The sequence below is a fragment of the Erpetoichthys calabaricus genome, chromosome 7 (genome assembly GCF_900747795.2).
Source record: "Erpetoichthys calabaricus chromosome 7, fErpCal1.3, whole genome shotgun sequence".
Taxonomy (NCBI): Eukaryota; Metazoa; Chordata; class Cladistia; order Polypteriformes; family Polypteridae; genus Erpetoichthys; species Erpetoichthys calabaricus.
The window spans coordinates 38,972,430-38,998,468 of NC_041400.2; the positions used below are offsets into that span (position 1 = coordinate 38,972,430).

At 39.6% G+C, this 26,039-nt stretch overlaps 1 protein-coding gene across 1 annotated transcript in view; it reads right to left on the bottom strand.

Moving 5' to 3' along the window:
• Positions 1–2,495: 2,495 nt before the first annotated feature.
• Positions 2,496–26,039, bottom strand: part of fer (fer (fps/fes related) tyrosine kinase) — a 396,648-nt gene continuing 373,104 nt past the window's right edge. The window contains exons 18-19 of the mRNA XM_028804820.2: positions 13,831–13,953; positions 2,496–5,534 (exon numbers count right to left, since the gene is read on the bottom strand). Coding sequence (XP_028660653.1) covers positions 5,398–5,534; positions 13,831–13,953 — 260 coding nt within the window. The 3' untranslated portion in view covers positions 2,496–5,397. The remainder of the gene's footprint in view (positions 5,535–13,830; positions 13,954–26,039) is intronic.

Here is a 26,039-nt window from a genome sequence, read left to right on the forward strand (position 1 = left end):
GGATGGTCAGCCTGTGGTGGTACATCTTATGGGTCCATGGCTGTGTTTAAGTTTCAGATTAAAACAGTGTGCTCAGGCTGTAAATGGGCATAAGTGCACTTGGTGGTAGAGTGAACACGTGGCACTAGGGTGTTGAAGAGGGACATTGGCATTTCAGCCCATCTCCTCATTAACACTCTGTGGTGCACAATTAGGTGCTGGCACCCACTCAAGAATAAAAAGTGCCGGAGCTGGACAAGGAAAAGAAAAAAAAGAAGCAAGGAAGATGCAATGGATGATGGGTGAAAAGTCAGGATCGCGGCAGAGCTAGTGCAGCGGAGAGGAGGCACGGCGGTTGAGGACCCCATGTAGAGCAGTGACGCTCTGGGGGTAGAGTCGCTCCCTGTTGAGCCCCGAAGAGGAGCAGGGGTTATCAGACCCGCTGAATGCTGTGGGACGGTGGTAGGAGCAGGCAGGATAACGATGGGGAATAAGCCAGTAAAAGGGCCAGATGACGTCCTCTGCGGCTGAGCTGACCTCATAACGGTGAGCAGTAGGATGCACTGGAGCACACATTTTTAGCAAAGGCAGATTTTTACTGTGTTTTAACCTGAGGATTTTTAACCCATTTTTAATATTTATTTATTTTGTTTACAGAACTTTTATCCTCTACGAATGCTTTGATTTTAACCTCCTCAAAGGCACTGCTTTTAATGGATTATTTATTACCTTATTTATTTAAAGGAGAACAGCCCTACATTTTTTGAGCACTCTGTTTAAAAATAAAAAAGCTTTGCACATTTTCACCTACCCCTCGGTCTGTGATTATCAGTATTCCAGGATCAAGGATGAGTGTGCCAGCTGCGAGCACCACAAAGCCAGGGTGAGTATCTACTGACAGTGGTCAGAGGATGGAAAAACCATGAACCACTGACATGGTGGTGTGAGAAATCAACAAAGTCTACCCTGTCTGGTACAAGCCAACGGAAGGACCACTGTGACACAAACTGCAGATAATTTTAATGATGGTTATGGGAGTAATGTGTCATGACACACAGTGCATCGCACACTACAGTATAAGGGACTGTTTAGCCTCAGGCCAGTTAAAGTGCCCGTGCCAACACCTGTCCACCACCAAAAGTGCCTACAATGGACTTGCGAATGTTCAAACAATGGAAGAAAGAGGGAATGTGATGCTTTGGGGATTGCTCTTTTAATAACTCTGGGTTCAAGCATTCACATGGATGTTATTGTACCTAAACCTTGATGGAGAAGATACGGGCAGGTTCAAAGACCCGTGTAACATTCATAAGAGCCAAATGGTTGTGGCCAGATGACTGTGTCAAAGCATTTTGAAACAGCAAGGCTTGCAGGTGCTCACAGTGAGCTGTGGTGAGTACCTACCCACAGTGGTCAGTGGAGGGAAAAACCACAAACCACCAAAAGGGTACAGGGCAGCCAAAGCTCATTGATACGAGAGGTCAACTAGGCAATTTCGTCTCTTATGCGCCAATAGAGGGGCTTCTGTGGCACAAATCACAGATAATTTTACTGATGGCTATGGGAGTAATGTATCATGACACACAGTGCACCGAACCCTGCTGCCTATAGGACTGTGTTGTGATAGACCAGTGAGAATGTCCATGGCTAACACCTTCATGACAACAGCATTTCCTCATGGAAGTGGCTACAGTGAGCAGGAAAATGCGTCCAGCCACACTGCACCAATTTCTTGGGAATGGTTAGAGGAACATGTTGGAGAGTTTAAAGTTTTTCCCTGGCCTATACAGTCCCCAGATCTCAATCCAATTGAGCGTCTGTGGGATGTTTTGTAACAACAAATGCAATCCACAGCGGCTCAGACCTCACATTTTACAACAGTTGGAGGATTTGCTGCTAAAGTCCTGGTGCCAGACATCTTCCAAGGTGTTGTAGAGTCCATGCCACAACATTTAATATAACTTAAATAACTAGTAAATGGCTCTTACATCCATGTTTCGTCTAACTGAATTCCCAAACTGATCTAGTTTAAACACTTTTGAGTGCATCTTGAGGAGAAACCGCATGCCAACCATTTTTGTATGCAAAGCTGCTCTTGTATGCCCGGGCTACGTGCAAACCTGTAAGGCAAAAGGTGAGACTGAAAAATTAGTGAATGAATATCATCATCTTTCCAGCACTGTACCTCTGTCACAAGCAGCGATCTCTTTCTCAAAAAGACCATTTCAGTAGCAGTTGTACTGTAACATGCACAAAGTACAGTGAAATTCTTACTTGCATGTTTAACCAACTTGCATGTTCAGCACTCGCCAGCACAACAAACTTCACTGGATGGCACAAAATAAAAAATGGATCAGCTTACCTGATGATCAGTTGTGTTTCCAGCTCAATGAACCTTGTGGAAGAATCTCAGAGTACACATTTCTGTTGAGAAAACTGAAACAACATTCACATTTACAAATTTGTGTTTAATACACTGTAGCCAATGAAGCAAGTCAGGATCTTTAAAGTCACCAAAGGATATAAATATGTGTTTTTATTGGAGGATTACAGGATAAAGAACCATACAGTAACAGCATTGTGACTGGTTCATTACAAAGACAACAATACTCAATACAATGTTGCTTTGGGTGGTTGGTTTTGTGTAAAAACAAAAACAATTAAAACAAAACTAGTACAAATAAATTAAAAGTGTATGAATTCTGTTAAGGAATTTACAAGATAGAGATGCATGGTGCTGGTTACCTAAAGCCTTTAAGAATGGATGATCTATACAGAGGTTGTTTTAAATACAGAATAAAAGCAAATGTTCTGGACTTAAAATCGCTTACAAATATGCAGAGTTCTGTTTTTTTGGCACTATCAGATGAATATTTTAGCACAAATACCCATGCGCTTTCCAAAGTGCAGCATTATTTTCTGGCTGGTGATGTGTGCAGGTCTGTACAGTACAGGAAAGTGAGCACGGATGACAATCTACAGCTCGCTTCTCGTCAGTTAACCTCCTATAACGGTGTCTGTGAAACTGTGAGATGCGGCCTCATTAACAGGTGTAACATGAAGTGTTTTGGTTCAGAACATTGCCTTTTTTCACATGCAAACGATAACCTCCTTAATAATTCATTTCACTTGATGAATGCAAGTAAAATGTCTTTGGTATGCTGCATATGAAAAATGTCCTGCACCGAATTGTGTACAGAATGACGAAAGAACACAAGCACTGATTGGAAAATTGACAGGAACAGGAATAATAATAGGGTTGTGTTTCAAAAGAGGTAAATTATATTTTTGACAACAACAAAGTGAAGTGAGAAGAACTGTCAAAGCAAAGCATGTGGAAAGAGAAGTTGTGTGTAAAGAAGCAGGAGGGAATGCAGCACTTAAGATTTACAAGAAAAGAAATAATGAGAGGTGTCACAAAGAAATGCATTCTCGCCCCGGGAGGTGCCTCTCATGGAGGTTTCAGGCTGAACAAGTGAAGAACGTGAGCCGTGGTGCTTTCCAGGATTCGGTTTTGCATCAAGTGCTCAAGTCAGTAGGATGCGTCTTTAATGACAAAGTCTGCTGCGCTTTAGGAGAATATTTTGTGGGTTTATCCCTGGGCAGAAATATAAAAGCACAATGCTTAATTTATGGGCTGACAGTGAAAATTTGACATTTTACACTTACAATTTAATTGCATTTTTTTCTTTAATTTAATGCGCAGCACAAAAAAAAAAAAAATAACCCAGTAAATCAGGCTTCCTGTTGTTTGCCATAATTGAATAATTTCCTGCAGCTGCTCTGGATTACAAGTAAATGCAATGTTAGGGAGAAATTAAATCCCTTAGCAACTAAATCAAAATGGCCACTTCTCCTTTGTAATTAAACTGATGAATTCAAAATAGTCCCATAATGCAAAAAAAAAAAAAGTATAAAAAACAGTATGTACATTCCTATATATACATAATATCCAAGTGTAAGTGTATAAAACATAAGCAAAATAGATTTTTATTCAAGCGCATCAAGAACCGTGCTCGGATGTTAGTTCTCGTGTTACTGCTGGGAGTTAAGGACTGGAATGAATTCTGTCAGTCATGTTCTTGGCAAAGAGGTTTATACTAACAGCGTGTCAAAAGCTGCACCAAAGAGAGGAGGACTGATTTGTATTCCAAATCTTACAGTACTCACTTTAATCCATATATTAACATAATATACTTGTCATCATCATCAGTTAAGGCCTTCTGATAAGAAATCTTTTACAAAATGGAAAATAAACGAACCCCCCCAACCACCTGTTTACAAAACCGCAATTAAGAAAATGCCATACGCTATAAAAACGTGTGGAAAACTGTACTCCACTTTACAACGTACAGATTGCATATGGTTTATGTATTACCAAAGTACAAATTCGGTTCTTGCATAGTGTCAGTATTGAAAAAACACAACAACAGATGTGTGAAAGTATAACGTTAAATACATTAAGTTTAGAGATGGATGTTCGTTACATAGCACAGTTTGTTATTACACAAGAGGAGCTTATACTCAATAATATGAACTGTCCAAAGGGTTTAACAAATGGATTAAAGCTTGACGTTCACACTGGAAATAAACCATGATACGCAACAAGCCCCTACGTCGTAAACAAATATCAACACATTCAATTCCTAAAGTCCATGCAAGAAGTCAATCGCTTGACAGCTTGCAAGACAATGAAACCACGCACCATATGAAGAGATCTGTAGTGGCGATTTTCAGAAACAACAAACAAACAAAAGAACACTTCTTTAAAAAAGGCCAGGATTATACAACGATATTCGGCTTTGTCTGAAACGTTTGAATTTACAAATCTAAACAAAAAAAAAAAAACCAAAAAAACAAAACAGTGCAACCAGTTAAAAAAATACAAAAACACCAAAGTATAAACATCACTAAATGTAGATGCAGCAGCACTGCGTACAGAGGCTGGGCAGGAGGACAGAGCGATGATGATCTACATAATGAACATTCTAAAAATGACAAACGCACCCTGACAAGTGAAGCAGGACTCCTTGGTAGGGTCAGCTGATGCTTATGCTCACTATGCCAAAGTTCTAAGCAGGTACTTTTGGCTTTTTGGTCCAGCGCTACACAAGCACATGGGATTTATTACGTGTGTGTTTGCGTTTTACCATAATGAGGTTCTCCATCTCAGTATTGTAAAAGAGAAGAAACTCTTGAGGTTTCCGGTGATCTTGGGGTCTCTGGCAGCGTCCTATGTTCTCCTCGGCAGTGCCGTTCAGTGCAGGTTAAACGTCAAAGGTTTTACACACAAAAATATGCTACTGTAATACAAACATTTAACATATCGATTCATTAGGATAGTGTTCATGATATTACCTTCTTCCAAAGTACAAAAACAAAAGAATAAGGAAGTCTCTGGATGGTTTTACCATTTTGCTATTTTTTTTTTATTAATGACAGTTCTTTTTGGATGTCAGCAAACTTGGGGCGGTTTTCGGGCTTATACTCCCAGCACCTCTGCATTATTTTGTAGATTTCTTCTGGGCACTTTTGAGGGCAGGTCATCCTGTAACCTAAAATATGGGAGGACAGGAAAGTTCAAGTCAGAGAATGAAATTAATGAACACAATTAGACAGACAGTGACTCCCCAGTACCAAAACAAGATGGAAGATACAAGAAACCTGGAGCTCAGTGACTGGAGTGACCAAAGGCTGGAGTAATTAAAGTGATCACGAGGAGTGCTAACATTCAGACGCACACAAGGTACGAAGAGGCTGACAGGCTTCACTGTGAAAGAATGAGGTGTGAGACTACCATTTCTGGTAGCAGCCCAGACGTTCTTTAGATCAGATTAGATACAGTTTATCAATCGCATTGGTGTTGGGTAGGACTTCTTTGTTATTTTGCCTGTTTTAAAAGGGACCATCATTTGGTAATAAAGGGCTGTTCATTCCAGCTGCATACCAGACTTTTATGTTGAGCATATCCATATAAAGGTAATACATCTATCCAATATTAATTAATTAGATTGCATCAGACTATTCTTTTATTGCATCAGACTGTTCTTATATATATTGATGATCATGTTTGAAATAAAGCAGTTGTCAACTGGACTTGTCTCCGGACTCCCGTTAATCTTTTGTTGCCATGCATAGAGTTATTTACCTGACACACAATAATGGGAAAATTCAGATGCATACAACAGCAGAAACATAAAATACAAGGATAAAGACTCACAGGACAAATAATAATGCCAATCAATAAAGTAAACAAATAAATAAATGAATATTGTGCAGATACTTCAAAATGAACTTTATGAGTATATCAGGGGGAAGCATTGAATTGCATGATAGCAGTGGGCAGAAAAAGACCTCCAGAGGTGCTTCTTAGCACACCGTGGCAGAATGAGCCTGTGGCTAAAAGTGTTCCAAGGGACGGAGGGAAATTTTCATGTTGGCACCCAGTTTTGCCAGAGCTTCCAGTGTGTCTAGGGTTCGCCCTGTCATGGTGAAGGCTTTCCTTTTTTTTCTATGTCACTTTCACCAAGTAGTTTGCAGTGATGGCCAAGGAAACATTTTAATCTCATGTTTTCATGCAGAATGAGAAAAAAAAAAGTTAATAGTATGATCCACATGTCTGTTATCCAGTCCTACGGTCCAATCATGCAAAACACATGCATTTCTTGCTAAAATACTAGCAGTTATTTTTGGAAAAAGCAGCTTACGTCATAAACAGGAAAACACATTACTATAATACTGTGCTTTTGAAGTGAAGACCCACCTCTCCTCCTCATTCACTGGTCAAGAGTCCTGTAACAAATGCATGCACTTTGCGCATTTTGAGCATACTACTGGGTAACAGACATATATATTATGTGACATGCGTAACCTAAGAATTTTTTTCTTTTTTTCATGGCTTCTTTTCATTTCATTTGCTGTTGTACAGCACAGGTCCCCATTGAGTTACCTTGTATCGTAAACGTTTTTCGCTCGTTCTGCATAAAAAAACGAGATAAACAAAAACCCCACCAAAAATTGACTTTTATATTTTACTTACCCCATTTAGTTTGTAGTGAGGGTTGATTAAAACTTTTATGTCATGTTTTCATGCAGAATGAGAAAAAAAAGTTTATGATACAAGGTAGGATTCAAAAGTAATGAGCCTTTGTTCAAAAAGACAAATTTATTGAGCAAATCGGTACAACTAATTAATAGTCTTCAAAAAAGGCACCTCCTGCATCAATACACTTTTGTAGGCGGCTTTTCCATGACTCGAAGGCGTCCATGTAGGCCTGTTCCGGGATGGCTGCAAGGGCTGCCTTGACATTTGCTTGGATGTCCTCGATCGAGTCGAAGCGTTTTCCTTTCAGCGCTGATTTTAAGCGCGAAAACAAGAAGAAGTCAGAAGGCGACACGTCCGGACTGTAGGGAGGCTGGGGGACCACCGGAACGTTCACCCGGGCCAGGTAGGCGCTCACGATGAAGGCGGTGTGGCTGGGCGCGTTATCGTGGTGAAGCTTCCAGCTGTCCTTGATGTCCCTTCGCTTGCGCGCGACGCTTCTTTTCAGCCTTTTCAGGACTTCCAAGTAGTAAGCAGCATTCACGGTCTGTCCTTGCGGAATAAACTCGTAGTGGATGATCCCCTTCACTCCGAAGAAGGCAATGAGCATGGTCTTCGTCTTCAACGCGTACCGTTGCTCTAACAAACTTTCCATTCCACTGTGTAACGCACTACCGCACAGGGGTTCCCGTCAAGGCCGATCCTACCGCTCCGATAGCTCGGAGCAGTAGGAGCTCCATTGCGTTGTGAAGCCAACATCCACCGTCGCCGTCGCTGGCAAGTGGGGCACGCGGCGAGGTACATTCGCATCAGAACAAAATGAGGTTCATTACTTTTGAATCCTACCCTGTATAATAAAACCCAAAGGCAACTTGTCCTGAACAATGGCAAAAGATGTGAAAATCGTCCAAGGAAAAAAGAAAAAATTTCTTACGTTACTCATGTTGCGTAATCCACATACATTCACATTCCAATAAATGTGGGTGTAAGATAATACGTTTTCCTATTTTCAATGTATGCTGTTTTTTCCAGTAATAACTGTCAATATTTTAGCATGAAATGCATGCATTTTGTACGCTTTAAGCATATGACAGGATAACATCATAAACTTTATTTCTCTCATTCTGTATGAAAATGTGGTTAAAATGTTTAAGTAACAGAAAAAAAATTGTTTTTGGGTTGAGTATTCTTTTAATCTGACAACACTACTCAAGAGATAAGTTTGGGAACCCCTCTCAGCCTGCATAATAATTGACTCTCCTTTCAACAAAAAAGATAACAGTGGTATGTCTTTCTTTTCCTAGGAACATCTGAGTACTGGGGTGTTTTCCGAATAAAGATTTTTAGTGAAGCAGTATTTAGTTGTATGAAATTAAATCAAATGTTAAAAACTGGCTGTGGAAGAACTTGGGTCCCCTTGTAATTTTGCTGAATTGAATGCATGTACAGTAACTGCTCAATACTGATTACTTGCAACACCAAATTGGTTGGTTTAGCTCATTAAACCTTGAACTTCATAGACAGATGTGTCCAATCATGAGCAAAGGTATTTAAGGAGGTCAATTGCAAGTTGTGCTTCCCTTTGACTCTCCTCTGAAGAGTGACAGCATGGGATCCTCAAAGCAACTCTCAAAAGATCTGAAAACAAAGATTGTTCAGTCTCATGGTTTAGGGGAAGGCTACAAAAAGCTATCTCAGAGGTTTAAACAGTCAGTTTCAACTGTAAAGAATGTAGAGAAAAGCCAAGCAAAATGACACTTTTTATTGGCTAACTAAAAAGATTACAATATGCAAGCTTTCGAGACAACTCAGGGCCCTTCTTCAGGCAAGATTTAATCTTGCTGTAAAGAATGTAATACAAGAAATGGAAGGCCACAAGCACAGTTGCTGTTAAACCCAGCAGGTCTGGCAGGCCAATTAAAATACAGGAGCAGTATATGTGCAGGATTGTGAGAATGGTTACAGACAACCCACAGATCACCTCCAAGGACCTGCAAGGACATCTTGCTGCAGATGGTGTATCTGTACATCATTCTACAATTCAGCTCAATTTGCACACACAACATCTGTATGGCAGGGAAGAAGCCCTTTCTGCACTCACGCCACAAACAGTCGCTTGTTGTATGCAAATGCTCATTTAGACAAGCCAGATTCATTTTGGAACTGAAGTGCTTTGGACTGATTGAGTTATTTGGTCATAACAAAAAGCACTTTGCATGGCGGAAGAAGAACACTGCATTCCAAGAAAAACACCTGCTACCTACTGTCAAATTTGGTGGAGGTTCCATCATGCTGTGGGGTTGTGTGGCTAGTTCAGGGACTGGGGCCCTTGTTAAAGTAGAGGGTCAGATGAATTCAACCCAATATCAACAAATTCTTCGGGATAATGTTCAAGCATCAGTCACAAAGTTGACGTTACGCAGGGGTTGGATATTCCAACAAGACAATGACCCAAAACACAGTTCGAAATCTACAAAGGCATTCATGCAGAGGGAGAAGTACAATGTTCTGGAATGGCCGTCACAGTCCCCTGACTTGAATATCATCGAAAATCTATGGGATGATTTGAAGCAGGCTGTCCATGCTCGGCAGCCATCAAATTTAACTGAACTGGAGAGATTTGTATGGAAGAATGAAACCTCCATCCATAATCCAGACACTCATCAAAGGCTATAGGAGGCGTCTAGAGGCTGTTAGATTTGCAAAAGGAGGCTCAACTGTGTATTGATGTAATATCTCTATTGGGGTGCCCAAATTTATGCACCTGTCTAATTTTGTTATAATGCGTATTGCATATTTTCTGTTAATCCAATAAACTTAAAACTGAAATACTACTGTTTCCATAAGGCATGTCATATATTGAAAGGAACTTGCTATTTTGAAAACTCAACCAATGATAAACAAAAATCCAAAGAATTACCGTAGATACTCGCGTATTAGTCGATCTCGCAAATAAGTCGAGTGTATTGTTTAAGCCGAAAATTACGAAATTTGTTATGACCCACATATAAGTCGAGGGTAAAACTTGACAATTGGCTCCAGCAGACCCCCGTGACCCTGTGTTCGGATTCAGCAGGTTGGAAAATGGATGGATGGATAAAACTTGACAACTATCAGAGACAGAGGGCGACAATCAGCTGTTAATGGCAACAAAACTCACTGTCATGTCACAGGCATTCCCTCTGTGCTTGGAGAAATGCTAGACTCGTTGACTCTGCAACTAATCCTTGCGTGTGCGTGAGTTGTGAAATGTAAACAAAGGCAAGATGGCGTCGATATGTCACAAGGGAGCGAAGCGAGTGCAGAAAAGAAAACACTCGGCAGACGATGTTTTGCACATTATCGCTGAGTCGGACTCTGATTTTTAGATATCGGATTTTATTGACAGTGATCAGGAATCGAGCAAGAGAGTGAGAAGCCGGCATTAGCTGATCGGACACCAACCGATGCCGCGCCAGTTGATCGGCTGCCAGCTGAACGCATTCGCGCAGCCGATGCAGCTATGGCAAGGTTCGCGTGGGAGGAATACCCAGACATTGATCCGTGGGACCCGAACTGGCTACCGGACTTCACAAGACAGCATGGCTTGCTGTTGGACACGACAGATCACCCGCTGCTGGACTACGTCAGGCTGCTCTTTCCTGATGCTGCTTTTCAGCTACTGTCAGACGAAACAAACAGGTAGGCAGAGAAATCTTTTGAATCGCGGGCTGCGCTTGCATCGCATTGATAGCGTGCGTTGCCTTGGTTCTTTTGATTCCAAATCTGGTTGCACGTGGCAGCTAATGGTATGTTTGTTATCCAAAACCTGCAAAAGCTAATGCTCAAATTCAAGAATTTCATAGTTTAAAGAATTATTTAATGAAATTAGAAAAAAACTAGCTAATTAGCAATAGTATTGCTGGCTTATAATTATTTCAAAGACCATGGGAAACGGCAGATGACCGGTGACTTAACACCGTGAAGCGTTGAGTGTACAATGTCATTACCCAAATTCTATGGACAATTGTGTTGCCCCGCGGATAAGTCGATTCTGTTTTTTTGAATGAATTTTAAGGCATACATTTTTCAACTTATACGCGAGTATCTACGGTAAGAGGGGTTCCCAAACTTTTTCATATGACTGTAGCTCTAGATTGCATGATTAATCAATACCTAAAGATATAGATCTAAATCAGGTACTGACGCCCCTCAACTGCTGGTCAATCTGTCACAGATTAGAGTGGAATTAGAGTGAAAAGCTTAACGTAAGGTCACTTAGCATTCTTAACATTAAAAAAAGTGACATTGAGAGCAATAATAATTTTAATGATAGTCAAACAACAGAAAGATAAAAGTAGATGCGACCAGGAAGAAAGGAATTCCTTAATGTTCTTTAAAACACACTGGTACTTAGATGTCACAATGTTCTGAATTAAACGTGAAAAACATCTACACCAAGTTACTTCAATGAGTTTTTCAAGGGAATGGGTGGACAAACTGTAGTCTGCTAACAAAAGTCATTTAAGGAGTGCAATTATTTTTATAATTCAATTCAGCTTTGCAAAAATTACACAAATTAAGGGTGTGAGGGAGTTCTGATAAGGTATTACCAACAATGAGCAGGATATCATCAGAGACATCATGAATACTAATAGGTGTAAATATATCCGATATACAGACAGAAATGACAAGAGTCTCAACTGAAAGATTAAAAAGATCAGGGACAAATGCACATCCTTTAATTGAAACTCTGTAAACAGGGAAGGGCCAGTAGATGTCAGAATTAGTATATACTGTATGACAGCTAAGCATTTGAATAAAGGGTTGTGATCATTCAACAAATTATACCCCAAGTTACTTCAGACTCCAAAGCTGTGAAATAAATGGCCAGGTCATTCAACATTAGGAAAAGAAGGTTAGATAATATCAGCTGATCGGTCCCCAGCTAATAGTGGTGTTGAAATGTTTGCGTACCTGACGTGCCTACGGTAATGTTTGCCTGTGAGGACTGCCACTTACAATGACAAGAAGTACAAACCAAATTACAATGCATTGCGACTGTATACATCTGCTGCAGCTCCAGCCCCACGAAGACAACTTCCCACTCATTCCTGATTAACTGGCAGCCACGGCATGCAGCAACAGATGTTTTTTGTTGATTTCTGTTTGAAACCATTGGGTTGTGTGCTTTTCATAAAACTGTGCTTTTTTGAAAAATATTCAGCCCTCAAAGAGCATATTGGCATGCTCATCAGAAGTGACTTTGTTACAAGAAAGTTTCTTCATTAGGCTGGATACCCTGCAATTGAATCTACACCATTGAAAACTCAAGAAAAGGCAACGTCACGGAACGTTACAAAAACAGAAATATGTAGGAAAGTAGGGGAAAAAAACTCAACTGGCCCTACAGTGCCATCCACCACCAAGGGGCACATGGTTTGTGAGCTCATATGCTCCGGTGTGCTTTACCACAATCTGGCTGCTATATACAGGCCCTCAACTTTCAAGCTATTTGAAGTGATTCATGGCATGCAATTAGAAGAAATGCTAGGACCAACCCTACTTCATTAAAATGAAAAAATATGAAATGGCTACAGTATTCTTCATCTTCTCATAATCGGCAGTTACTATTTTGCTTTAACATCTGTTTAAAGGCAATACTATTTTGTCATGAATAACACTTCTGCCTCATGGCTCTAGAGAGCCAGGTTCAGACTTGTACTTCTTCTCTAAGTCTTTGTTGGAGTTTCTCCTGGTAGCCTGTTTTCTCTTACATGCCAAAAATATACTTGATAGTCTAATTGGCGACGTCTTGTGTGTGTGTGTGTGTGTGTGTGATGCAAAGAACTGCACAGGCAATCGGAAGGTTGCCGGTTCGAAACTCATAAATGCCAATAGGGACTCTGCTCTGTTGAGCCCTTAACCTGGAATTGCTGAGCGCTTTGAGTAGTGAGAAAAGCGCTATATAAATGCAAAGAATTATTAAAGAATTAGAGAAGTGGCACTCTGTCCAAGCATGGTATCTGCTTCAAACCTAAAACTGATGGGAGATGGTACAGCTCTCTGTGATCTCGATTCAGTGGCTTTAAACGTTGAGGAATGGACATTTATAAATTGGTTCCAAAGTTTAAAGTGTTAACCAAAATAGCATTAATTGTTTATTTTACTCCAATAAATAAAGCACTCAGTTGGCATAAATTTGATGCATTCTCAAACAGGGGCTAAGAGTGCATTTCTATTATCAAGAGATTTTCAATTTATGGTCATAATTTAGGACTTAAAGAACACACCAATGGCAGACACACTGGATGAATCTAGGGAGGTAAAGGGGAAGCTATTGGGGCTCTGATGTGTATGAACAATGGCTTTGAGTCCTTTATTGAACGCACTGTCAGGTTCTCAGAGTTCAGGAATCATAGAGGCTGTCAGAGGTCCACTCAGAGCTTTGTAGAGTGGTACTAGAAGTGAAAGTGACCCACAGTTGTGTTTAAAATGGATACTCACTGTCAAACCTCAGCTGATGTCAGAGACAGAGACAGCAGCTTGACAACTGGGATGGGAGGAGGGTAAGGTGACTAAGTCATAGATATGAAATTATTAAAGCCTTTTGATGTCAAGGAATGGGATGCAATGGGAGTGGCAGCAGGGTAGTTGTTCCCTCAAAACTGTAAGGAATTCCAGGCCCTGTTTCATGAAAGCCTGGAAAGGACTGGCCGTTGTTTTCTGATTTTGTGTATGTGACACCAGGGTTTCTTTCCACAATTACTTACTAAATATGTGGCTTCAGCTGATTGCATTTATTTAAACATACACACATGCACACTTACCTTTCTCAACCTGTTCTCTGGCTTGCTGGTTTGTCATTCCAGGATATGGACACATGCCTAAACTGAAGGTCTCCCAAAGAAGAATGCCGTAACTCCACACATCGCTCTCGGAGCTGTATCTCCCTGGCAACCAGAAAAAAAAGAGCAGCATAATGCATTGAAATACTTGTTGTTGTTTTCATCCTCTTTCATGTGTGTTGTTTTTCAAGTCACAATCTTACACTAAACATTGAATTTACGCATATTATGAATTAGGAAAGAGCTAATGTTTTCAAATCGTGCTATCATTATTTACAAATTGGTCAACCTGGCTCACTAAAGTCTAAAGCAGACACTCAAGTCTGGTCCTGGGGCCTCAATTATAATAATAAATAATAATTCTTTGCATTTATATAGCGCTTTTTTCACTACTCAAAGTGCTCAGCAATTGCAGGTTAAGGGCCTTGCTGAAGGGCCCAACAGAGCAGAGTCCCTTTTGGCATTTACGGGATTCGAACCAGCAACCTTCCGATTGCCAGTGCAGACCCCTAGCCTCAGAGCCACCACTCCATCCACCATTATAAAACTTTGCGTGAGCTCAAGAATGAAAATATGTACAGACAAAAAAAAACCAAAAAAAACAGGAAAATGCATACAACAAAAAAATTGATAAAACCTGCCGTTTGCACATTTCTATACAATTTACTTATTAAAGTCACAATCTCCTTGTAAATGTGAGTACGTGAACGCATCTCGAGCGCTGCCCTGAAAAATCTGCATATGAAGAATACTAATCAACCTCACATATACAGCCACGATGCTGCAGAACTTTATGGCAGGGCAACCTCTCACCTGACGCATCGAGACACCAACACGCACATTCTGGAATATTGGGCTGCAAGCTTGTGAGCGCCATTATAGCGCCTCTCTTCTGCATACTTGGGGTCAAGGAAAGGCAAAAGACACCAGCATCTGAGCAGGTAGCCACTATTAACTGGCACAAGTAATGACGGGATTGCTTTTACAATGAATAGTACAAGAATCTGTGCAGAGGTGTGAACTGTGACGTGCATGCTTCCTAACTGCCACAATGATTCCTGGGATTTCAGTTCAAAACAAGACCAGTGATGGCACCGGTCTACTCATCTCTGGCGATTTATATGAAAATGACTTCATTGTTTCACATGACAATTTTTTCAACAAGAAAGTATATTCCCCAATTTAAAAGGTAGAAGAACATGACTATTTCCCTTTAAGAGCTCATAAAAAACACGTACAGTTGAATTAGAAAAAACAAGTGAGCTGTACTTAAAGGAAATTTACCAGTTTTCAACGGACATTTACAGTTAATAGACAAAGGGGGTTATATGCATACCAAAGAAACAGCACCCGAAAATACTTTATGAGACACGCAGAGACACCTTTTTGTTAAATTGGAGAAGTGATCAATTCACCAGTTTCTGTTTACTCGCTATGTGATGACTTCGGCTTTATTTAGTTCGCTTCTTCATGCTCAGTCGCTTTCTGTTATGTTTTACAGGCAGCTTGACTCTCAGATGACATGTCTGCATATTGGTTTACTTTTTATTGAATAAAATATGACAAGTAAATCTGTTATGTATTGTTTTTCTCTTGATCTAAGTTTAACTATTGTTGTTCGTTTAATTTTAGGGCTTGGTGAGTTCCACTTCAACACTGTCCTGCCTCTTAACGCTTTCCTCTTTCGTTCTATTCATTTCTCTCCCTCTGTAAGGACAGATCTGAAGCAAATAAGTATAAATCAGGAGTGAGCTGTGCATAAACTGCATCTTGCACTTTGGGACCTTAATACATTTACTAACAGTACGTTCTGGACACTGTCCTCTGCGGTAATACGTGATGTGCTCAGGCATAGACAGGTCGACAGCAGAATGCCAGGGAAAGTTCAATAAGATGTCTAAATTGTAATCTGTAAGACAGGTGCATAGCAGAGAGCAAATGTTTAGCACTGACAAGCTGAATGACCTTTAAAAATAATATGAATGCATGCTATCTTCATCATCTCTCTCTCTTTTCTCTTCTGGGGCATATATGAAAGAAATTATAAAGATTATTATCTTTGCTTTGTAAATTATACTTCTGAAATGAGATGGATTAAAAATCTGAGAGCTGGTAAACAGCACCATACCATATACCTTTGCTACAAGGGATGTGAAAGAGTTGATGCAATTGAACATCATATAATAAACAGAGGTTTCCGTTAGTTGTATCTTACATGGTTGTATGCCAGGGCGCTCTAAAGGTCACCTGACAGATGAGCTTATAAGCACCTATTGAGATGTTCGAGCCGCATTCAAACGCATGGCTCATAAAATGAACAAAGGAGGCTAGCTGTGAGAAGTGCAAAATGAAGTTATGCTGTGAGAAGTGCAAAATGAAGTTATGCTGCTTGATGCCTTTCATCTTACAATTTTGCTTTGTCAACACAATTAGGAATAAGATAAAAAAAAGCATAGAGGCTATAAAAAAATAACATTCTCAAATCTCAGTGGATAAAGGAAACAAATTGAGCAGGAATGTTATTCTATCTGTAAGGCCAGTCAGCAGGCAATGCCTACAGATTTAGAGACCAGTGAGCTAAACTCATCTCTGCCTGAAGTGATCTTGTCATCTTAAGTTCAATCACAGCTCAAGAGATGACTGACACTTGGACAAGCTCATTAATTCCTGAAAAGGGAACTGCTAGGATCTTGCCAGGAAAAACCTGAAAACTCTGCTAGCAGAGATGTGGCATGGGACAGCGAGGTCCTTATTATTATAAAGCCACTATCTTAGGGGAGCCACTGTGATTTTTTTTCCTATAATCATAGCTAAAGTTAAATCTACTAGAGGAACCAAATTAGGAATTCCTCAAAAATGTTTCCACTCAGGGAGAAATACATGTCCTTTATGAAACCGCTATTGGGGTAGCACATTGCTGCTGAATAAATAAATGTCTACAGTTTAATGGCATGTCATGTCCTCTGAGTACTTCTGAGCGTGCAAGTATAGCACATCAAAATCTAACTTACTGATTAATAAAGTAAAAAAAGAATGATTTTCATTAGCTTGGGTGCATGCAGACACCAAAATACATCATTAACAGCACCATGGCTGTCTACAACTTAAACAATAATGGGGTCCAAGACTGGCTCTCATATGATATATTGAGGCACAGGCTCTTCATGTCTGCATATCAACAGCTGTCAGCACAGACGTTATTCAGTTTATGGCATCGACAGCACTTAGCAGTTTCACACAAACCTCTAAAATGGAGACAGCTTAAAAGACTAAACAGAACCAAGGAGAGATGCCTCTTAGACATTCCATAGCCGTGTGTTTAACCTAAGCTAGATAAAAAGAATTCAGTTTATATTACATGCTACACTATCTTTGACAAGCTTGGAGTGCTATTCACAGTTACAATATAATACAATTAAGGTAAAAGGACAAATAACACTTAATAGAATTTATAAACAACAATAATATATATATATATATATATATATATATATATATATATATATATATATATATATATATATATATATAAATGTGTGTGATTGTGTACTGTCACGTGTATGTGTATTGGGCAGAGCTTAAGGACTCAGGTGATGGTAATTTCCCACTGGAACACAGAATGGCGCTATTAACGAAAACCTTTTCTCTTCCTCCCTCTACACACCAGAAGTTTGACAGCTTTACCACCCTTGACGTCACTTCTGGTGTCCGACCACCTAGACCCGCCTCTTCCTGACTAAAGTCCTTATTACTGGAAGATCTGCTATTTTGAAGCAGTCACTGCTTAGACTGGTGTTGGTGAAGACGTTTATTTTTTTCCATGTTTATAACTTGTGTTTTCTTTGCAATTATATGGGGTTTACATGCAGTTGCCCCAACACTTTATGCTTGTTTGTCTTTTCTTACATTATTTTGTTTTGCTTCATTTTGTTTTGGTATTGTGTATTCTCTTTGTACTCATTCATCCCTATTGTTTCTTTGTTACTAAATGTATATTCTTTGCTTACTTCTTGCCTCTTCGGTCTTATCTCGTGAATGGAAAATTGTATGCATGTCATTTACTTCTATAGGGATCTACAGTATTCAGTAGATTAAGAGCTGCAGTCAACAAATACATATTCAATATGGCAGTATATACAGTGGGTACGTAAAGTATTCAGACCCCCTTCAGTTTTTCACTCTTTGTTATATTGCAGCCATTTGCTAAAATCATTTAAATAATTTTTTTTCCTCATTAATGTACACACAGCACCCCATATTGACAGACAAAAAAATAATTTTTGAAATTGTTGCAGATTTATTAAAAAAGAAAAACTGAAATATCACATGGTTCTAAGTATTCAGACCCTTTGCTCAGTATTTAGTAGAAGCACCCTTTTGAGCTAATACAGCCATGAGTCTTCTTGGGAAAGATGCAACAAGTTTTTCACACCTGGATTTGGGGATCCTCTGCCATTCCTCCTTGCAGATCCTCTCCAGTTCTGTCAGGTTGGATGGTAAACGTTGGTGGACAGCAATTTTTAGGTCTCTCCAGAGATGCTCAATTAGGTTTAAGTCAGGGCTCTGGCTGGGCCATTCAAGAACAGTCACAGAGTTGTTGTGAAGCCACTCCTTCGTTATGTTAGCTGTGTGCTTAGGGTCATTGTCTTGTTGGAAGATAAACCTTCGGCCCAGTCTGAGGTCCTTAGCACTCTGGAGAAGGTTTTTGTCCAGGATATCCCTGTACTTGGCCGCATTCATCTTTCCCTCGATTGCAACCAGTCGTCCTGTCCCTGCAGCTGAAAAACACCCCCACAGCATGATGCTGCCACCGCCATGCTTCACTGTGGGGCTGTATTGGACAAGTGATGAGCAGTGCCTGGTTGTCTCCACACATACCGCACATCTCCTCAGTGCAAGACACATGACAGCCCGCATGGAGTTTGCTAAAAGACACCTGAAGGACTCTGAGATGGTGAGAAATAAGATTCTCTGGTCTGATGAGACCAAGATAGAACTTTTTGGCCTTAATTCTAAGCGGTATGTGTGGAGACAACCAGGCACTGCTCATCACTTGTCCAATACAGTCCCCACAGTGAAGCATGGCGGTGGCAGCATCATGCTGTGGGGGTGTTTTTCAGCTGCAGGGACAGGACGACTGGTTGCAATCGAGGGAAAGATGAATGCGGCCAAGTACAGGGATATCCTGGACAAAAACCTTCTCCAGAGTGCTAAGGACCTCAGACTGGGCCGAAGGTTTACCTTCCAACAAGACAATGACCCTAAGCACACAGCTAAAATAACGAAGGAGTGGCTTCACAACAACTCTGTGACTGTTCTTGAATGGCCCAGCCAGAGCCCTGACTTAAACCCAATTGAGCATCTCTGGAGAGACCTAAAAATGGCTGTCCACCAACGTTTACCATCCAACCTGACAGAACTGGAGAGGATCTGCAAGGAGGAATGGCAGAGGATCCCCAAATCCAGGTGTGAAAAACTTGTTGCATCTTTCCCAAGAAGACTCATGGCTGTATTAGCTCAAAAGGGTGCTTCTACTAAATACTGAGCAAAGGGTCTGAATACTTAGGACCATGTGATATTTCAGTTTTTCTTTTTTAATAAATCTGCAACAATTTCAAAAATTCTTTTTTTTTGTCTGTCAATATGGGGTGCTGTGTGTACATTAATGAGGGAAAAAATTAATTTAAATGATTTTAGCAAATGGCTGCAATATAACAAAGAGTGAAAAATTGAAGGGGGTCTGAATACTTTCCGTACCCACTGTATGTGATTTAACTGGAAATGCAATAATAAAGCAGCCAATCTCAAGAGCAAACAGTTTTCTTACATGTATTTCATGTCTTAGGGACATTAAAAACCTCCTAAATTGAGTAATGTGCAGCTCAATAATTTATTAAACTACGTGTCAGATGCAATAATGACTTAGACTACAAATGATGTACTGTTATTGAGGTGTTGCTTAATAAATACTTGACTAGTGGATCCAATATGAAAATCAAATTATAAGAAAACGTTTAAACTTTATATAACATAGCACCATTGATTTCATATTATAGTAAATATAAACTCAAGATTAAAGCTGAAATGAGAACTGCAATGAGTAGCAATTCCCAAGGTCGAGAATGACATCAAAACAGAATTAATTACACATTACGGGAGAAACTAAAAGTTCAGTTTTTGGTGGAAAATAAAATATTTTTTTTATTTTTTATTCTAATTCAAAAACAAAATGAGAATTCAGTTGGTGTGCATACATCTATCCATCCATTCATCCATTTTCTAAACTTGCTTTATCCTGCATAGGGTCGCAGAGAAGCTGCATCCTATCGCAGCAAACACAGGGTGCCAGTTAGGTAGAAGGTGCCCAGGGCATGGCACTGTGAACACGCAGACACACACTAGGCCAGCTTGACGGGTGTGCAAACATACACATAATATTATTTACTTGATGTTGATAATTGACAACAATGGCAACAGACGGATATTGCTGGGCTCCATTAACAGTTTCAAAGCACTTTGCTTCTTGTCTGTTAAAACAATTCTGTGTCTTCTTGTGTACTCATGTCATTTGTAAAGTTTGTATTTGTATTTGCCTGTGAACTTGTCACAGCACTCTGCACCTGCACTCAGTGAAGACCACTATACAAAAATAAACTAAAATGAATTGAACTTGACATTCTGTTATTAGGTAGCAACATGGGCAAAATGAAATGCCCAGTACAATAGTAGGGAACCAACCTGTGTCTTTGAAGTAACTGCTTTAGATCTGTAAACTCTGCACCATTGCCTAAAAATCTCAATGCAAAGTTAATGAAGTGAAAAAAATATGTGCCTAAAATATAGATTAGATTTTATCAACTAAAAACAACTCCATTTTTTATTATTTACTAGGCTCACCCGCCTTTTAAGGTGACCGACTTTTAAGTCGACCACTTCTTAAGGCATTTCAATATGTAAATCAATTTGATATTTTATACAGTGAAAAATAAAATTCATGTACCACAACTCATTAATTTGGTTATATTGAATCTGAGCCGCATTACTTTAATACTCGTAGTTTCTGTTATTTTTGTGACGAAATTTAAACTTTTGTTCTATAAAACTTCCTTGAATACTATATTCGGTGTGAAAACTCTATTAGTACCTTTTATCAGTTTTCCCTGTTGTGGAGTGTCCACTACATGGACAACTATGTCCTCAGAGCGCTTTGCTCTTGAAAATGTCGTGTCGCAAAAGTCAATGAATGACTGCTAATAAAGTGACCAAGTTAGAAGTAAGGCAGGACAAAATTTCTTTGTATACAAATCTAAAAATACCCTACCTAATCTCCAAGAACGCGCACAAAACCAAGGGAACGATGGGAGCACCAGAACTCTGCTCACATCGCATCGCTTCGTACCGCAAGTAGTAAGTCTGTGATAAGCGGAATACCGCTACGCTTTGCACTCACGGGACGGAAGGACAATCCCGACCGCTTTTATATAGTGTCTTGATATTTTGGTTTCAATAAAATGTGACACACTCTAAAATAGGGTGGCACAGCAATGCAGTGAACAGCAGTGCTTCCTCATAGCCCTAGACCAGACCCCAGTTTGGTCAGGGTCTGTTAACTTCTATTTTCTTCTAAGCTCACCCTACATAAATGAGTGTGCTGCCTTGTGTTAATTTTAGTTCCTGCTTTGCGCCCACTGCTGTTGAAAATAGGCTCCAGCTCTTTGTGAATAGGAAATTGGAGCAGGTACAAACAGTAATTGTGCAGAAAAAACTAAAATATACAGTCACTGAGTAAATTCTTAAGAACCCTATACTAATACGGGGCAGGGCCTACTTGTGCGCTCAAAACAGCCTCAATTCTTCATGACATGGATTCCACCAGATGTTGGACACATTCCTTTGAGATTGTGGTCCATGTTGACATGATTGCACCATACAATTTCTGTAGATGTGTCAGCTGCACATTCATGCTCTCAACCTCATGTTCTACCACATCCTCAAAGTGTTCTACTGGATTCAGATCCGGTGACTGGGAACACTGAACTCATTGTCATGATCATGAAACCAGTTTGAGATGACTTTGCTTTGTGACATGGTGCATTATCATGCTGGAAGTAGCTATTAGAAGATGGATAAAGTGTGGCTATGGAGGGATGCATATAATCAGCAGCAATAGATAAATAGGCTATGGCATTCAAAGGATGATCAATTCACTGGGGAACAATTTTGAACAAATTTTTTGTTGACTTCAATTTTTAAGCTTATTTACACTAAAATAGGTATGCTGATCCTGAAAGTGCAGTTAGTTTTCTTCTATCATGTCAGGTTTTTTCTCTACCGCTTATATTAGTGCGATTACTGTGGCGTGGATTTGTATTGGCTATTCATTTACACACAAGACAGTGTGGTCAGAGGTTGTGCGCTGCTCTATATAGTGAATAAGCAAAATCAATTTTTCTACTTACACGTGAATTTCCTTTCTTTCAGATCATGTCTGGCTCTGCTGTTTCTCGTCATAAGTGCCTAAACAACCCTGATTCATTTTGTCATATCTGTGGCAGTTTCACTATTCCCAGTCAAAGGGCGTATATCAGCACATTTGTACAGCAGGCCTATTTGGGATATTTCAAAGTTAAACTTGGTGATCAAGATAAGTCTTGGGCCCCTCATAAGGTGTGCAAACAGTGTGTTGAGGGTTTATGGATATGGACAAAGGGAACACGTGGTAAGATGCCATTTGGTATAAATATGGTTTGGAGAGAGTCAAGGGATCATTTCAGTGACTGTTACTTTTGTATAGTGAAAACTTCAGGATATAACAAGAAAAATAAATGTAACATAGAGTATCCTAGTCTACCATCGGCTATACGCCCAGTGGCTCATTCAGATGAAATCCCAGTGCCGGTTTTCGTTACACTACCCTCTCTTGAAGAACATGATTATGGTGATGAACTAGGTGACAACAATGATGAAGAGTTTGAAATTGAAGAGGACTTTGTTCGTAAGGGATTTGATCAGCAAGAGTTGAGTGATTTGGCACGTGATTTGGGACTATGGAAGAAGGCTTCAGAACTCCTAGCATCAAGACTGCGTGAGAAAAACTTACTTGAAAAAGGAACAAAGGTATCGTACTTTTGAACCAGAGAAATTGCATTTCTGCAGTACTTTATAACTGACAGTGGCTTTGTGTATTGCCATAACACACCTGGTTTAATGGAGGAATTGGGAATTCCAATCAATAACTCAACTGAATGGTGACTATTCATCGATAGCTCAACATGGAGCTTAAAGTGTGTCCTCCTTCACAATGGCAATATATTTGGGTCTGTCCCAATTGGCTATTCAGTTTCTTTTTGTGAAGAATATGCAGACATAAAGAGAGTCACTGAGTTGTTGCAATATCACCAACACAACTGGGTCATCTGTGTTGACATTAAAATGGTATGCTTCCTTCTTGGTCAGAAACACGGATACACCAAGTATTCCTGTTATCTGTGCATGTGGGACAGCAGAGCTTGTTAGAGGCATTGGGTAGAAGAATTGGCCTCCAAGATCTGCCCTAAAACCAGGTGATCCAAACTTTCTACATGAGCCACCTGTTGATAGAAAGAATATTATATTCCTACCTCTGCACATGAAACTGTGTCTGATGAAGCAGTTCGTTAAAGCTTTGCCAACTGAAGGAGACTGTTTCAAGTACCTCATTTTGGCATTTCCTAGCCTGTCATTTGAAAAAATAAAGGCCAGTGTGTTTGATGGTCCACAGATTCAGCAGCTTATCAAAGATGAACATTTCATCAGGACAATGTCTGAAGTTGAAAAGAATGCTTAGTTATCACTCAAAGGCATTGTCAAGGACTTTCTTGGAAACATACGAGCAAATAATTACACAGAAATTGTCCAGAAACTCTTGGAGAGCTACAAAATGCTTGGTTGCAATATGAGCATCAAAGTGCATTTTCTGCATAGCCATCTTTCTAACTTCCTGGAAAACCTTTGTGCAGTCAGTGATGAGCAAGGTGAACGATTCCACCAAGATTTGAAGGTCATGGAAGGACGGTATCAGGGTAGGTGGGATGTACATATGATGGCTGGAGCATCCGGTGGGATTGTCCTAACACTGAACACTCCAGGAAAAGCTATAAGTGTAAATTTTTACCTTAACCGCTTACCCGATTAATTGTCAAATGTTTTACTGTATAAAAAAATGTCATAGAGTAACAATAAATCCTTTGTATGAACAAAAGAAATTTAAATAAACAGTATTGTACATTCAAGTTATTATTTCATTATTTTTTCATTGTATGTAAAATTTGTATGTTTTTTGACAAAAATGGAGGGTACCCTGTATCGTAAAACTGGATGTGATAGCAAAAAACTGGGGTCATTTCTGGATTCACCACCCAAAAATTAGTAAAAAAAAAAAAAAAAAAAGTGCAAGATCTAACTCAACAAAAAATCCGTTCCCCAGTGAATGGGCCGAAATGTTTGCCAAGAAAAAATTCCCAACACATTATATTATTACCACTACCAGGCTGGACTGTTGACACAAAGCAGGTCTGGGTGCATTTTGTTTATGTTGTTGGTGCCAAATTCTAACCCTCAGCAGATAACAAGATTCATTAGACCAGGCTACGTTTTTTCCAGAACTCCAACTGTCCACTTTTGGTGAGCCTGTGCCCACTGCAGTCTCAGCATTCTGTTGTTGGCTGATTGGAGCGGAATCCGATGTGGTCTTCTGCTGTTGTAGCCCATTCACCTCAAGGTTTGATGCGTTGTACATTCCAAGACACTTTTCTGCTCATCACAGTTCTTTGGAGTGGTTATTTGAGTTACTGTAGCCTTTGAGTCAGCTCAAACTAGTCTGGCCATTTTCCACTAACCTCTCTCCTTCAACAGCATGTTTCTGTCTGCAGAACTGCTGCTCACTGGATGTTGTTTTGACTTTCTCATCATTCTAAGTACACTCTGGAGACTGTTGTATGTGCAGATCCCAATTGCATACTCAAACCAGCCATGCCATGGTCAAAATCACTGAGATAGGATTTCCCCCCCCAGTGTGGTGTTTGATGTGAATATTAACTGAAGATTCTGACCTGTATCTGCAGGATTTTATGCATTGAACTGGTGCCACATGATTGGCTGATTAGATAATTGCATGGATAAGTGGGTGAACAAGTGTACCTAATAATTTTCTCCGTACTGTAACGACTTTAATGTAAAGACGAACGCTAAATAAAAAGTAACAATGGTAAGATAAGTTTCATAGTGCTGATTGGGTATATAAAAACAACAAAAACGAAGCAACGGTCTTAAAAAATGCTATAGTACAGTGGCAATTGAACGAAATGCATAGCCATCACACACACATCAGTTTTTTATTCAAATATGATGACAAACCTGTGTAAATATGGATGGTTTGTAATAGTTTACTTTCATTTTTAATAAAGCATTATGCTATGCTCTAGAAATTACTGCAGATCAATTTTTTTTAAGAAAATCTCTATTAATGACAATAAAATGACTGAAAAGAAGCAATAATAGATTTTATAATTTAAAAAATTTTGATTTGTTCACAGCACAGTCCTGTCATAGGGAATGCAATATGCCATTATCAGTAAATCTGGCATCAAGACGTGAGGTGTTGTTGCTTTTCTGCAGACTAGTGACAGAGAAAACAAGGCTAGAGCACTAGGATTTAAAAGCAGCCTTCATCTCCGGGTATTTATAGAAGCATTCTGTCACTGCTGATGATCTATTTTTGAGGGGATTCACAGATAACAACTCAGTGCTCTGCATTTCAAAGTACATAAAAGAAATACGAGTTAAACAAATACTGTAAGTAATGCTTAAATGTGTGTCCAAAATAGCACAATGAATAAAAACTAATTAAAATACAGTGAAGAATATCACTTGATACCGACACAAGTCGAAGTGTGATACACAGAATATTGCCGGCACTCTAAGCTTTAGGAACAGCAGTTAATGTGTAGCATAGTCATGGAACAAACTTACAAAAACATTATAACAGAAGCAATCCTAAAGTACTTAAAATGGCTGATGGCCTCTGGACAATGGTTAACTTTGTGACACATCTTCGATGCTGCTAGGATTGTGACATAATCTCAAAACAAATGAGTTAGCGAGACTTATAACAAGAGACTCAGTGCATAGCAGCCCCAATAAATTCACAAATT